Source organism: Poecile atricapillus, chromosome 11 (assembly GCF_030490865.1).
Source record: "Poecile atricapillus isolate bPoeAtr1 chromosome 11, bPoeAtr1.hap1, whole genome shotgun sequence".
In the NCBI taxonomy this organism is placed as follows: domain Eukaryota; kingdom Metazoa; phylum Chordata; class Aves; order Passeriformes; family Paridae; genus Poecile; species Poecile atricapillus.
In genome coordinates, this window is record NC_081259.1 from 3859451 (window position 1) to 3875312 (window position 15862).

Here is a 15862-nt window from a genome sequence, read left to right on the forward strand (position 1 = left end):
GGTGTGGCTAAAAGGCCATAGAGTGCTGTAATCAAAATGCTGTTGTTACATAAATATAATGCTGCCACTTCTTTTGATCTAGCACTGGTGAGCTCGGCTGCTGAGGATTCTGCTCTTTGTTCGTGTCTTCCAAGCTGAAATGCTTTCACATAAAAAGAATGACTCCATAAATTTGCACCCCCTTTATTTTTTTTCTCCCTTTCATATTTTGTTCTCTGAACCCAGAATTTGAGGATAAGGCAGAATTCTGTTATGCTCTTCAGGGGAAAATAGTAGCTCCGTAATTCCTCGGTATTTGATGTGGATGATGATTTGATACTTTATTAAACCGCATTTTGCACACATAAGCAACATTGAGATGCTACACTGGGGTCAGCCCAACCATGTGTGCTGCAGTAGAGCAGTGCTTCCTTCTACAAGTGTAATTAAGTTGTTTTGAAGGAAGCTTGTTTTCTTGCCAGTAGAAGACCAATTTGAAGTACAAATAGGAAAGGCAAGAAATGCTTAGAAAGACAGTAAGTCAGCATGCCAGAAAAAAAAAAATGGTCCATAATACTAGGGCTATGGAATAGGTTCCAGTACTGCCTGTTTCCATTATCCTTATGTTGATCTTGCTTTCAGCAGTTTTCTTTATTACTTACTTGGTTCATGTCATAAATTTGATCTGAGAAAAAGATACTTTCAGGCAACTAAAGCTGAGAAAACTAGAATTTTTTGCAATAACGGGTTCGGTTTTTTTCAGAGATGCTCTAGAGCGCAGGGAATGAATCACCATAGAGTTGCACAGAACAGAGTTTGTCCTTTAGTGCCACTCACCTCGGCAGGTGTTGCTCACACCCTCTTGCTTTGTGTCCTGCAGTGTGCCCCAGCTCGTGTGGGAAACGAGCCTGCACAGACCAAAACGAGTGTTGCCACCCCGAGTGCCTGGGGAGCTGCACGGCGCCCGACAACAACACGGCATGCGTGGCCTGCCGCAACTACTACTACGAGGGTGTGTGCCTGCCCACCTGCCCCCCCAACACCTACAAGTTCGAGGGCTGGCGCTGCGTCACCAGGGAGTTCTGCTCCAAAGTGCCCGCCACGGACGCCAGCGAATACGAGAAGTTTGTGATTCACAACGACGAGTGCATGGCCGAGTGTCCCTCGGGCTTCATCCGCAACGGGAGCCAAAGGTAACGTGGCTTCAGTCTGTTTGTCCTGTGTGGGTTTACCACTCCCTGTCCAGGGGCAGCTTGGGGTGCAAATAACTTGGGGTAGAGGGGAGGACGTAGGAGGGGGAATTGCAGTGGGGGTTTGTGTGGCTTCCCGGTAGAAGCTGACTTAGACCTTCCCATGATGAATCCACCTGATGGGTGTGTGTGGTCCTGTGCACCGTCAGTGGGCTCTGGTTCTTCAGAAGGGCTGGAGGAGGTCATGCAGTGCAGAACCAGCTCTTCACCTAGAGAGTAACAACATGAAAATGAAGCCCAAGAGCAAAGTAGAGCCAGAGGCTGGAGTTGGCTGATGACCATTATCAAACAGAACAAACCATAGCAGTTACCTTGCCTTGCCTGTTATTTGCTTTGTGTACCTGCATTTTAGGCACATGTATTCTTCGGTGTACTTAATTTAATTTTCCTTTTTTCACTATTTCCAGGAGATAACAATGATGTTTTAGAAGGAAGTAATCATATAGATAGTGACAAAAAACAATGCAGCAGCCAACAATATTACATAGAATAAATTCTTGTAAGAGTGTCACTCTCCTCCTGTTATTTAATTCTAACAGTTGGAGCAATGCTTGCTTGTGATTTTTGTAATTTCCATTGGCTTAAGCAAGCAGCCTTCATTGCCTACTGTCCCTTGGAAGCCATGGCCTTTCTGTAAAGGATAGTCAGTGTGCTAAAATTTGTAGTGCTTCAGTATTGTGCTAAAAAGATGTCTTTGTAGGCTGCTGTGTTTCTGGAAAGGTGATTGTGGTGATGCAGCAGTTGTGTGTCTCTGCGTGCGTGTCATCCATCCGTTCCAGGCAGTCTCCAGTTGGCATTTGGATACAAGCAACTTAACACAGCCTTTGCCCAAATCCAGATATTCACCTGAGAAATGCAGCTTTTGTTATCTCCTGGAGCTTGTAGGAGCAGCTGTTTGAGCCGCTTACGCTGGAGTGCACGGCCATCCTGTCTTATCTCGGTGTTGTGCTCTCTGCAGAGATTGAAAGGAGCTGTAACTCAAGGCTAGTGAATGTTCTGTTCCCCAGAGGTGCTGTTAACAAATAGTTGCAAATGGAAAGCATTTCCAGCATTCTTTGTACATTTAGTTGAAGCCTCTTTCTTGTGTCTGCAGCTTTTAGTGGTTTGTGGCATGTTATAGAGCAGGATTTTGAAATAGGAGCTTACTACTTAGAAAAGGAGCTTCTTTCTATTATGGTTTATGCATGGAAAACTTATCAATTTACATGTTTCTTTAAGCCTCAGAGGAAAGTGGCTTCACTTTTTAAAAAAAATAACTAGTAAGCCCCTGTCCATCAGTGTTGTCAGCAGAAGCTGACAGAAGCCTCTTTGGAGCTGGGTTTGGGTTTTTTTAATTTTTATTTTTCCTCTCTAAAGTGATGTTAGGTGGAGTAAGTAATCATGAAATAGTAAGTAAAATGCTAGAATAAATTGGAAAATAAAAGTTACCTTGAATCAGGAAAGGTGTTTACCAGGAAGAGTGACCAGAGGGCCTGTGTTATGCACACAGGAAGTGTCCAACTTTGAGATGACTATGTAGGGAATATAACATGGAGCCTTTAAAAAGCTCCTGCAGCCAAAGGCTGATCTGCCCTGAGTTCTTATTGCTTGGGTTTGGCTGCTAAAAATGCTTCTGAGTGCCTGTGAACATAAGAAGCAGAAATGAGCCTGTGTTTCGGTGTTGCCTCTCAGCTTCTGGCAATCTGGTTTTTCTGACTTTAGGACTGTGTCTTTCTTGATGTTTCCATCTGTACCACCCATTTTGAACCTGCTTAGACTTCTGGCCTTCCTCTCCCAATTTCTGTTGCCAATTAGTTGTCCTTGCATCAAGACACAATCTTCTGTTTCCTTAAACTTGCTGCTTTAATGCCTCTTAAGCTGTAAGAAGTAGTGACTAACTCACTGCTCACTTTCTCCACATCCCTCCTGACTGTGTGCCCCCACAGTTGTCTTTGAGTTAAACAGCCAGGAGCATGGAATTCCCTAGTGCTGAGGTTTAAATACTGGTTTATGGACGGGGACCCAGACAACTTTACAAGAACGTGAACAGTATTTTCCCATCTCCAGTTCTTGGCTGGCCTATTTTGTGAGGTTGGGCCTGGATTAACACGAAACCTCCCTGCACTCTGAGGCTGCCTTTGCAAACGGGATGGGTTGGGTTCCTGGGAACAATTAGGTCAGAGTAAATGCACAGTTGCAAGGGCACTGGGTTTTACCTGAAGTGCCTTTGACTGTGGAAGGATCACAGAGCCTTGTCAGACTGTGGGTGTGGGTCCATTCAGTCACTGTAAGGCTGCTCCAGCTTCTCTTGAGTGCAGCAGGCAAGTATATCCTGAACAAGCATGACAGCTCTCATTCTGGCCTGGAGGATTTGCCTAAGCTGTAGAGGGAAATATCTTCCAAACTCACCTCAAAGCACTCTGTAGACTCAGAGTCCTACATCATTGTTTATTTTCAATATCCCCCTCTTTCCTCACAGCATGTTCTGCAGCCCTTGTGAGGGGCCTTGCCCCAAAATTTGTGAGGATGGGAAAACGAAGACCATTGACTCAGTCACGTCAGCACAAATGTTGCAGGGATGCACAATTCTCAAGGGAAATCTGCTGATCAACATCCGGCGTGGAAGTAAGTGATCGCCCTCTCTTTCTGAACCCCTGATAAAGCTGCTTTTCACGTTTTTCCTTCTGTCGTCAGCATAATGATAAGAACATTAAAAACTCAGCAAGCTGTTTGCTTTCCAGGCCCAGAGCAGTGCTCCTGTTTGATTTGGCCCACTGCAGCGCCGTCCTGCCCCACGCGGGTGGAATAGGTACTCAGCTCCCAGGGAAAGCTGGTATTTTTGTTAGGTTTTTTGGCAGGACAAGGAACCAGGATTAGGCAGTTAGAAGCAGTGGTCCCAAAGGAGTAATAAAGGCCCAAGAAGGTGGAAAAGTTGAAAATCCTTGCATCTGGGTAGGTAAATAACTTGTCACATGTCACTATAAAACTGCAGATCCTCACTTTTTAAGGCAAGATATGGTGTTTTGCTAGAACATGGAATCCAGACTGCTCAGAGCTTTTTCTTATGAAGCCTAACACTGTGCTGCTGGATGGTCAGCATTAGTGAGCTGGCCACCTCTGTCATATGTCTTCAACAAGCACTGGATTAAATTTGTCAGAGCAGTGATTCATCAGCCAGGGAGGTGTTGACAGTTGATGAGCTCTTAAAAGCAGAGTAAAAATTGCTGCTAGTTTTTATTGGACTTGCATGTCCCTATGGAAGGTCCCTTTTGGTTTCATGAATAAGGTTGAAAGATTGGGATCTGTTTGATTCCTTACCTCATGCTGAATGAAATTCCAGGGTTTAGTTACAGCAACCTGTGGAGTTTTTAATTTGTGGTCCCACTGCTACAGGTGGAATCTTCCCTTGTGGAAGATGTTCCAGTTACCTGGGGCAAGTGTGTGGGAGTGTTTTTATTTTATTTAAGCATTATTTTAGAGTGCCAAAGAGCATCAGATGGTATGGGAACCAACCATTGGTATTTGGTAATTGGTCTTCCCAGCCATCTATTAGGATGTGTTTACATCTTTGGTGTGTTTATGGCAGCAAAGCAAAACACCCCAAAGCAGCTTCTTCCAAGTCCTTAAAGGCTTCTCCTTGGAACGGCAGTGTCACTTGGCAAGGTGGTGACACCAGGCAAAGGGGTTGGGCCAGGGGCTGCTGGAGGTAAGGACAGCAAAGCTTGAGCTTGTGAAGGATGGGGTGTTGCAGCCCTGGGCAGGGACAGTTCATAGAGAGAACGCAGTTCTGATGAGCAGAGCTTCCTCTGCAGTAATTTTAATAATTACTAGTAGAAACTCAGCATCAGTGAGTTTTACTCCATGGCAGGAGAACTTCCTGATGGATTTACCTCTGCTGTTTCATCAGCTGGTTCTGTTTTGTAGCTTTTCAGGTCATGGAAAGTAATGCTCTGTGGCCCAGAGCAGACCAGGAGCATACCCTATCCTCTCCATCTTGAATCTCATTCTCTGTTTTCCAGTGGAGCTTTCTGCCTGAGCTTTGCTCCATACCCAAAAAGCAATTCCATCTCATGGTGTGTACATGTACACAAGGGTCATTTCATCCCTGCCAGAACGCTGGCTCACCATTTGGTGCTGGCTTCAGAGGGCAATGCTCACGGAAAAATCAGGTGTTCCAGTATGGAACTGGTTTCCCACTGTTGCTCTGTGGCTTTATTTTGCCCTTCAACCATCTGGCTACACAGGCAGCTGTGCTGGGGGAAGAAAACCAGTGTCTCATTTTCAAAAGCAGGAAATACAAACATTTTATTTTACTGAGCTAATACTGCATGAAGCAGAGTATTAGTCAAAGCTGTGAATTCTGTTACAATAATGATTATCTTTTTCTCACTGTAGATAACATTGCCTCAGAACTGGAGAATTTTATGGGTCTGATTGAGACAGTAACAGGATATGTGAAGATTCGTCATTCCCATGCATTGGTCTCCCTGTCTTTCCTGAAGAACCTGCGGTACATTCTGGGAGAAGAGCAGGTGGATGGGTAAGTGTTCAGATATTTGTGGATGCAATTTCACTTTAATAGAAAGCTGTGGAGAATAAGTCTTCTAAAAAACATTCACTTTCATTTGTAGAATCTCCTCTTCTACTAATATGCAGTGTTTTTCTCCTCATGAACACCTCTGCACAGCATTGCTCATTTGCATTGCTATCCTAATCAGCATGTTAAATTGAGTTTATTACAAGTATTTTTATTGTACCTTTGCTGTTGCTTTTCACTTTAGGTTTTTCTAAGTAGATTCTTTACATCAATAAAGTGGTTTTGTTTGTTCTTTTTGGGAAAAGAACATCTTCTGAAACAATGGGATTTTTTTGTAGTTCTTTACGGTTGGGTTTTAGAAGAGTTTTATGGAGAAGTCAGCTGAAAGGAAATACAAATTTTACCAGCCAGGGAATGCAACTGGAAGTGAAACACAGTGAAAGTTGCAATTGTTTGCAATTCCCTGAAATGTTAGCATTACATGGATTATCTACTGAGCATGCAAAAGACTGGTCAGGAAAAGTTGATCCCTTGAAATGTTTGCTGAGGATTATATTGCTTCTATAATTACTTACCATGTGATACTTATTGCTGTACATAACTCCTGTTTTCCTATGGTGGTAAAAGTTTGTCAAGGCAAAAGTTTTTATCCCTGCAGAATGTGTGATGCTGAGGTGCAGTGAGGGTCCTTCAGCAAACTGTCTTGCTCTTTCTCATCCCAAATCAAGTAGCCATCCTAAGTTTAGACCAGTGTTCTGTGGAAGAAATCAGGCCCCTTCATAATGACAGAACTATTAAATGAAAAACTGGGGGAAATTGTAGAAGAAAAGGTAGTGTGAGGGTCATTGGAAAGGTTGCTTCTGTCTGATGTCTGCCCTGACTGTATAAAGTTAAAGCATCAGGAATTCTTCACAGCCTCCCTCTTTCTTTCAGACTCATCTTTGGTCAGCCCTAAATTCTTAAAATTCCAGCATCTGACAGAGTGAGTTTGAGGGCAGCTCTCCCTGCTGCCCTTGCAGAGCAGGCTGTGTGCTCAGGAAGGGCACCGGCTCTGTGGAGAAGCTTGTTTCCAACTGCAAATCCCATGGGATTGTCAGTGCACGGGATCGTTCGGGCTGTGCCCTCACAGACACTCCAGTTATCGACTCGTCTTTGCTTCTCTCCCCTCTCTCACTTGACCTCTTTGAATTTGAATTTAACTCTGTGTCTCAGGTGGTAATTATATTTATGGTTCCTTGTCTGTCAGCAAACAGAGCTGAACCGAGGGGAAACAGGAGGTTTATCAGTCAGATTCCCAAACAGAGAAGTAAATAGGTGCAGCTTTGAAGAAGAAAATGGGGCTGAGTGGGGAGGTAAAACAGATCTATAGTAAAGAGCTGCTTGTGCTAAAATTCCCCTATGTTAGGAAGTGGCTGCAGTTACATACTAAGGGGCAGGGGCAGTCTCTTTGCTTGGAAAACGCCTGGCATAATTTAGGCATTACCACAGTCTAAATAACATGTCCAAAAATACTTAGGTGGAAGTAGGCACCTGACAAGGAAGGACTGAACCTGAGCAATTACTTGGGCAGAACTATGAACAACAGGGAGTGGGATCTTAACCTGGAAAGCAGTGGGCTGCTGGAACAAGAGCTGTTTGTGCCAGCAGTGCCTGGAGGGGTGAGAGAGAGGGTAACTTAAGGCCCATTATGATTGTTGTTCATTACATGACTGATCCCACAGCCACTGTCCTTTTATTTATTGAAGTGAACTGACAAAACAGCACTTCAGATGTTCTTTGTTCCCTATTCAGTTGCTGTTGCTTGCCTTGGTTATCACGGCAAGTGGAAAGTTTAGAGGGAATCTACTTTGTCTTCAGAGTTTTCACTGCCTCTTTTAAAAACCATGTCTAGAGTGAACATGCTCCCACAGCAAGAAAATAATTTCTCCTTGCAAATAGGGAAACTGAGATGGAGATGTGCTGCCAGAGTGGTCTCAGTATCGGTTGCAAGGTTTTGTTCCCTCATCTGGTGCTGACTCTTCCAGGCACCTCCATCCTCTGCTGGGGTCTGAGTGTTCACTGCTGTGTGCATGGATGGTGTGTAGGCAGCACATCCCAGAGTATCCCAGGTCAGGTCAGGAAAATGAGCAGTTTGTGGCCTTCAGGAGCAAGCAAGGAAATGGTGACTGAGGAGGAGTTTCAGTTGTGGCACTGACCTGCTCTGATACTGTGTTTCAACCTCTGCAGCAAACTGGGGGACAGCCTAGAAAATCAAAACAACCTCCCCCCTGTTTTCTACACCATTTTGAGGCAGAGGCATCAGCTGTCAGGCCTGTTGGAAGGTGTGAACAGGATCTCTAGCTGTTGTGTGGTTCCTCACTGAGGAATTTACTGCTTGTTTTCCTGGGGTCATTATTGTCAGGGTTGGTGAATTCAGACAGTCTTCAGGAGGGCGGCAAGGCCTGATCTAACACAGCACTCCAGCAGAGCAGGCACCCTGTGCTGAGGATGTGTGGGGAATGAATGACACCCTCCAGACCTGTGGTGACACCTGGCTGCAATGCAGGCTCCCATGGGGATGCTTTTCAGCTCGGTCCTGATTCTGGGGGGCTTTCCTCAATTGCCTGTGTGTGAGAGAAGTTTGAAAAAGTGACTTGGGGAGTTTGTACACTGTGGGGTGTGAGGCTGGTTTTGTGTGGAGGATTCCAAAGCTCATAAGTTTAGCTTTTCAAACAAGACAAGAAAACACTGAACTTCAGTAAGGTGCAGTACTTTCAAATCAACACAAGATTTGGTGATGTCTGTTAAATCCCACAGGCAGGTGAACATCCTTGTTCTCTCCTGGCAGAATGCATTTAAACCACAGACATGTCTCTGCTCCCTTGTTAACTGAGCACACTCTTCTCAGCATCTGTGTGAAGTGGTACCAGCTTTATCAACTTCATTACAAATCAAGTCCTGAGTAATTAGGGGACAGGTGGAAATAGGAGAAACAACTTGTCTTTCACATTATTCTGAAAATACGCTCTGCATTACAAGAAATGGCAAATCTGTGCAGATTGGAGCCAGAATGAACAGTTTTTGTTTCATGCTGGGTGAGGAAGGATTTAAGGCTAAATTTTTTATGGAATAATTGATGGAAAACCATAAATGAATAATATGGCAGCTTTTTATGAGCCCTATGGTTTCTTTGCCACATTTCCCTGCGGAAACTCTGTAGCTAGAAGGGTTTGTAGAAAGTCCAGTGTAGCTCTGTTGACAAGGGCTTAGCAGTGTAAGATGGGCTTCACTGTGCTAATAGTGGATTTTGTGTTGCTGTAGTTAATGATGGGGGAGCTTCCTACCAGAGTGAAATAAATGCCAGATTTATTAACCCATGGTGGGTTATCTTGATTTAGGTTCATCACACAGACCTTTATCTCATTTCCCAGTGGTGCTTTCCTGTCCCTGCTATCCCAAAGTGTCAGTGTCCTTCCAGCTGTTGTCTTGCAGCTGATGTAGAGCCTACAATCTTGCTTCTGTTGCATGTGTTGGTTTTTTTTTTCCAATTCAGTAGTACCAGGAATTTCTTCATAATATTTAATAGGGTTTTCATAATATTTAATAGGCCTTTTGCATACAACTTTGTATGTAGTATCTGTGGAAATGAAGGATGTTCATGTTATTCCAGGGCTGGGCTTAGGGAGTGGGCTCAGCACAGCTGCCCATGTTTAGTTCTGTGCTCTGAAGTGTGGATCCTGTGCAGTCAGTACAACTGTTTGCTATTGGGTTTTGATGTACAGGTGCAACTGCACTTGGCACAATGTAGGAAATCTTTATTGGGCCAAGAGGTAGAACAGAGGCAAGGAAACCTCACAATGCAAACTCTTAGAGTTGCTTCTGTAAATATAAGCAAGAGCTGTGTTAATGACTGTGTTTTATTGTCAGAACTCCAGAAGGCTTTTCCTTCCAAAAAGTATCTAAGGTTACTGCTTCCCATTTGCCACCAAATGGAAAATCCAGTGTAGAGAGTGCTGTTTAGAGGACATGAATTTATATGTTCCTCACAGCAGCTCCTATACAACTCTTGAAACAAATGTTGGAGTGGGGTTTTGATGCTGTGATGTCACCTTTGGGGTCCTGTGTCATACTCGTTTCCCTGCCCCCTAAACATTCAGGGTTAACTTGCTCCATGGAAGAGGAGAAAGCCCTTTGCTGAACCCCAATTTAAAGTAAGAGGGAACAAACACAGTGTTTCAGAGTTTTCTTGTGTTAAGGTATTCTTCGTTGGAATGGTCTGTGAATTAAAATGAGTATTTTTTCTTTAAAAACTTCCTTCTAGGAATTATTCCTTCTATGTGCTTGACAACCACAATCTTCAGCAGCTGTGGGACTGGAACCATCATAACTTGACAATCAGTGAGGGGAAAATGTACTTTGCATTTAATCCTAAACTGTGTGTTTCTGAGATTTACCGAATGGAGGAAGTTTCAGGAACCAAGGGACGACAGAGCAAAGGAGATATAAATCCAAGGAACAATGGGGAGAGAGCCTCTTGTAAGTAAACAAACAAAAAAGTCTCAATGCCAAGTGCACAGGAGGGCGTCACAAGAACAAACCCAAAACGCTGACATGCTGCTGACCATTGCAATATTTCGAGTGTAGGATTTGCAGGAGGCTTTCAGCCCTTCTGGTTGTTCAGGCTTTACACTGTAGCTGTGAAGGTACCTTTGCATGAGTGGAAAATGATGTGGTTACAGAGTTCCCATCTCATCTGTAAAACCCACTTGTAGAAGATGATTTCTTCCCAGATCCCCTGTTTTGTGGCAGCAGCAGCAGCAGCAGATAACAGGAGCATACCTGAGAAATGAAATCCAGTAGTTTGGTGTATCCAACAAGGAGCAATTTCTCAGTCTCCTTCGTATCTGTGCATCATTATAGGTGTGTTCCTCTCTCTGGTACTTAACTCTTTCTTGAGACTAAGGAAGCTGCTGAATAAGAATTCCACAGACACCAACACAAATTGTTTCTGTTACTTTCAGCTTCATTTAAGCTCCTGCCAAATATTCTACCTGGTAACAAGCTAGAAATGCTTGTTTCAAAGTTAGTTTGCTCTGCTTCATTTTCAAATTACTTGCCTTTGAATTGAGAACACTTTTTAATGCTCTGCAGTATTCCTAACCCTGAGGGTCTCTGCATTTAATTTTGGATTCTGCAATGGTCAGAGTTATTGGAAAGTCCTCTCTTGGCTTTGGTGGTGTGCACATCAGGTCTCCAGGTGTAACAGCACATTTAAAAGCAATCTCTCTTCTAGGAATTAAGAATGCCTACAAGTTTCACCTCAAACCCTTAAAACTGATAATGCGTTTTTCCCTTGGTCGGATTGTGGTGTTTTTGGAGCTGAGTAAACTAGAATGGATCTTGTGTATAAGTCAAGTCCCCTTGTTGTGGATGGTGCTTACAAAACTAGGACACGTAGTCTGCTGAATGTCTCTTTGGGCGCGATGCAGACACGCAGATGGCCCAGATCCTTGTTGTAAGCACCCTCCATTCTTTGCACATTGAATAGAGCAAAGCCTTGCAGTCCTGGAGGAGTTACAGACACACAGCCAGGCCTTACTACCACTGAGGCCAGTGCCAGCCGCTGCCTGCTTTTTTAAGAAACCAGTACAGAAAGCTTTCTGACTCTGAGAAGGGCAAAAGAATCAACAAAAGCTCAACTGCCTTTGCAAAGATAGCACCAACCGTGCCAGTGTACACGAGGGTGAAAACCTCTTTATTTTCAGAGCTTCTTTGGAACATTAGAAACTAGCTCACAGTTGACAGAACACAATTTCTTCATCCAAGAATTAAGTTTTTAAAATGCTATTTTGTTTTGGGTTGGAAACTCAGTGAGTTGGTAGTGGGAAGCCATTCATTTCAAGCTATGGGCTTCCATCCAGGTCTGTTCAGAAGAGTAGCTGGAAGCTGCTGCCATCAAATGGTTGTGCTGTATATGAACTGAGTTTTGGAGTTCTTGGTCCAGCCTCTGATGAATAGGAATGTAAACTCCTTTGTCTTTTTCATGTTGTTCAGTCTCCAGAAAAACAAATGGTAGTTGTCAAAAGTTGTCCTGGAGAGTGAGCACGCAGAGGCCGGTGACTGCTCCGCGCGTGCTTTGGAGCTGGATGATGAATTTAGTGCTTCCAAACCAGTCCTGTGGATAACAGCACTTCCATTCCTCGCTCAGGGAGAGTCTGAAGTAGTTTTCAAGAGCTTTCTGATGATGCATTAAAAGAAAATCTGCTTCAAAAAAATTAATAACAAGTGGCTCAAGCATGTTTTAAACTGATTGCCAAGGTCACTGCTTACCCTTAAAGCACTTAAATGTAGTAGGAGGAAAGAGGAAGCTCTACAGAGAAAAAGGCTGTTGGTATCCTGTGGTGTTGTAGGTGCTACTGGAAAAGCTCATTAGCTAAAACTTATATCTAAGAAACAAAAAACACTGAGGGGTGACGTGATGCCAACTCTGGCGTGTCCTGTCCTTTTGTATTGCAGGTGAAAGCAAAATTCTGCATTTTGTTTCCAACACGACACTCAAGAATCGGATTAAACTGACATGGGAGCGGTATCGCCCTCCAGATTACAGAGACCTCATTAGTTTCACTGTTTACTACAAAGAGGCGTAAGTAGATGTTGTCAGAGATTAACCAGGGCAGTCCAAGGGGGAGCAGATGATTCTGTTTCTACTGTAGAATGTCTCATCCAGTTTGAGTATTTCATCCTTAAGTCCTGCTTTTGTTCTGATTCTTTTCTTGGTGGAGCACAAGTCTCCTTTAAAAAAGAGGATTGGTTTGAATGAGTCCTACAAATGCATTGCAAATCCATCAGGAGGCTTCAGATTTGAAAAAAACAGAAAGGTGGATGTTTTGGCTCTTCTCAGGGGTCTGATTTGGAGCTCATTCTAAGTCATCATGTTTACGGAGATATTTTCATTCTCCAGTAAAAGTACTGACTAGAGAGCATCTCAGGTCAGGAGTTTGCCCTGCCACCTGGATGACTTTTCTGCTCAGGGTTTGGGGTTGTTTGGACTATCCAGCTTTGGTAATTTCCTGCATTAGTATCTCTTGATAATGAAGGTGTGGGGCAGTTAACTGGAGAAATCCAAATTCCTTGGCAGATGCCTCTGCCTTTGCATATCCTTGCAATGGCTGAGATTTAAAATAATAAAAAAAACCAAACGAGCACAAAAATAATTCTCCAAGCAACCTGGAGTTGTGAAAGGGAGGTTTGGAATGCTGGTAATGATACATGGACCAAAGATGTGAGACATGGAAGCACAAATGGTTTGTGTCCAGCATCACTTGAAAAAAAAAAAGAACATTGTGATGTTCTAGAATGAAGCCAGTGCTGGCAAGTGTACAGGTGTTATAACAAGAATTTGTTTGCTCTTGCACCAGTGTTACAACTTCTGGAAAGTAGAACTATATAAGTGTGCTTGTATTGTGTGGAAATAAAAGGGTAAAAAGCCCATTGGACTGGTCAAGGCCAGTCTTGGAACTTGGGTTCTTTATGGTAAAAAGCTTGGCAACTATCAATAGCTTTTTTGAGTTGCTTCTGTTTGATATACACTTATTTGAGGCTTAAATATGTCTGAAGCATTTCGCTTCAGAATAGATAAATATAGTGTTTTCTTGGAGAATGTTGCTTTATTGCTCATGACTAAAACTGGACTCTGAATTTTGTACTGCTTGGAAATACAGATTGATTTTTTTTTTTTTTCCTGGTATATTCTGCTGTGGAAAGCAAGTGAGCTTTATTTGTTTCATTGAGCAACTTTGAAATGAGGCACCCTCATAGATACATGACAGTCTTTGGGAGAAAATAAATACTTGTGCTACTTTTTTCTTTGAATATTTTAGACCATTCAAAAACGTGACAGAGTATGATGGGCAAGATGCATGTGGCTCCAATAGCTGGAACATGGTTGATGTTGACCTGCCACCAAACAAAGAGAACAATCCTGGAATTCTGCTGCAAGGGTTGAAACCTTGGACTCAATATGCCATTTATGTCAAGGCTGTTACCCTCACAATGATGGAAAATCATCATATTCATGGAGCAAAAAGTGAAATTATATATATTCGAACCAATGCTGCAGGTGAGACAGTGGGCTCTGGGGTGAGAGGCTGATAATGCTGCAGGTGTGATTAATGCATTATTGTGCAAGTTCTGTTGTTGATACAGAAATAAAATTTATGTTCAGATGATGTGCATAGTGCTATCAGTTTCACTAATTATGAAAGTAGTATTAAAATTTGAATTAAAACTCTGTTTTTCAGATTTTACTTTCATTAGGAACTATGTGAGCTTCTTGGGAGTTAGAATTTCAGGCTGTTCCATTGTAAAGACTAATTTAAGTACAGCTTTGGGTTGGGACTTGGTTGCAGTTGAAGCCTTAACTGGTGGAATAAGCAGAAAATTCTTTCTTTGAAATAAGGTGGTGTTTTTCCTTGCAGTATAGAAATGCATTGGGATTCACTCAAAAGCTTGCATGGAAGTACATTGTAGAGTGCCCTAGATTTAAATACCTTTATTTTTTCTTTTTTTTTTTTCTTCTTATCTAGTGCCATCCATTCCCCTGGATGTTATTTCAGCATCCAACTCCTCATCCCAGCTGATTGTGAAATGGAATCCTCCCTCTCTTCCCAATGGGAACCTCTCCTACTACATCGTGCGCTGGCAGCAGCAGCCTCAGGACAGCTACCTGTACAGACACAATTACTGCTCCAAAGGTAGGAGGACTAAATGTTCTTGTGTTGAAATGCCTGGGACTCTGCCTGCCAGGGCTCTTCACTGGCAAGAGCTAAATGCCAGCAAGCAAATGGGTAAATAATGGGCTATTGCTGTATCCAGGATCTGGAGAGAAAGAAACTAGCTCTGTTCTTTTCTTTCAAGATAAAGTCCCAATTCGAAGATATGCTGATGGGACCATTGATACAGAAGAAGCCACTGAGCCCACCAAGCCAGAGGGCTGTGGAGGAGAAAAAGGACCTTGTTGTGCTTGTCCCAAGACAGAGGCAGAAAAGCAAGCGGAGAAGGAGGAAGCAGAGTACCGGAAAGTCTTTGAGAACTTCCTTCATAACTCCATCTTTGTCCCCAGGTAACGGATTTTGGACACTTCTTTAGAAGCAGGGCTGGTAGTTTCATCTTTTGACATTTCCTAGAACTGAGGTTTCCTGGACATGATAGCACACAGAAACACCTAAAACACTAAACATTACCTTTGCTTTCCTGTGAGAATCCATAGCCTTACTTTGCAGTTTCTCTTATTTGCCAATTTTCGTTTTATTCTTTCAATTCTAGCCCATAGTAAGGGCTCTTACCTGTATTGATCAAGGATTTCAGTGATGGTTTCTTTTCAGACTCAAGAGTCACTTAAGGAGCTTGTTGTCTGTAAGGGTTTCAGAGATGAGCAACATGAGGCAGACAAAGGGTTTCAGATGTGATTTTTCTCTAAATAACCATTTAAGTGCTTGTGCTCCTAATCTGAAGATTCATCTTTGAAATTAAGGGCACAGATACTTCACAGAATTGGAACTGGTTTTCTTTTCTCACTGCAGTAATTGAAAGGGGCTTGTATGTTTCCTGGGTCAGCGTTGCAGAGAACTATTAAATATTTCCACTCTCCCATGGTAAACACCTGCTTACATGCTAAGTGGAATTGTAATGGTTCTGATCCTCCTGAATTAATTGGTGATTTTGATCCTTGAGTGTCCAATTTATCTGCCAGGGTAAGCTGTTGTTACTTTGGGTGATTGGATGCTGAGGCAGGACACACAGTGTCCAGCTTTAATACACTGTTAGATCTCAGTGGTGCACCTTGTCTCATTCTCCCTCCTGGCAGGGGAAGCCCATGGTCAAATTCTGTGTTTGAGAGCTCTAAAGTGTGGCATTGCTGCTCATTGATGCTGGTTAATATCATTCTCCATGGTGATTTTTTTGACTTTTATTCAAGGATGTGTTGGATTGACTTTGTTGGGGTTGAGACTTTGATAGTCGCAATGCTTCTTAGCTTTATCCAAAAAATGAGGAACTAAATACTGCCTCTCTTGGGAGGTGTGAAGTATCTTATCTGAGCTGTGTTTGGGTCACACTGAGCATTTGTGCAGTGTTTCCC

General features: G+C 43.0%; 1 protein-coding gene across 2 annotated transcripts in view; it reads left to right on the forward strand.

Annotated features, from left to right (window-relative positions):
• IGF1R (insulin like growth factor 1 receptor) overlaps positions 1–15862 on the forward strand; it is a 166983-nt gene that overhangs the window by 127764 nt on the left and 23357 nt on the right. For both annotated transcript variants that reach the window (XM_058846798.1, XM_058846799.1), the window contains exons 3-10: positions 860–1172; positions 3688–3833; positions 5604–5748; positions 10046–10260; positions 12241–12367; positions 13605–13843; positions 14310–14477; positions 14641–14845. In XM_058846798.1, the coding sequence (XP_058702781.1) occupies positions 860–1172; positions 3688–3833; positions 5604–5748; positions 10046–10260; positions 12241–12367; positions 13605–13843; positions 14310–14477; positions 14641–14845 (1558 nt within the window). The remainder of the gene's footprint in view (positions 1–859; positions 1173–3687; positions 3834–5603; positions 5749–10045; positions 10261–12240; positions 12368–13604; positions 13844–14309; positions 14478–14640; positions 14846–15862) is intronic.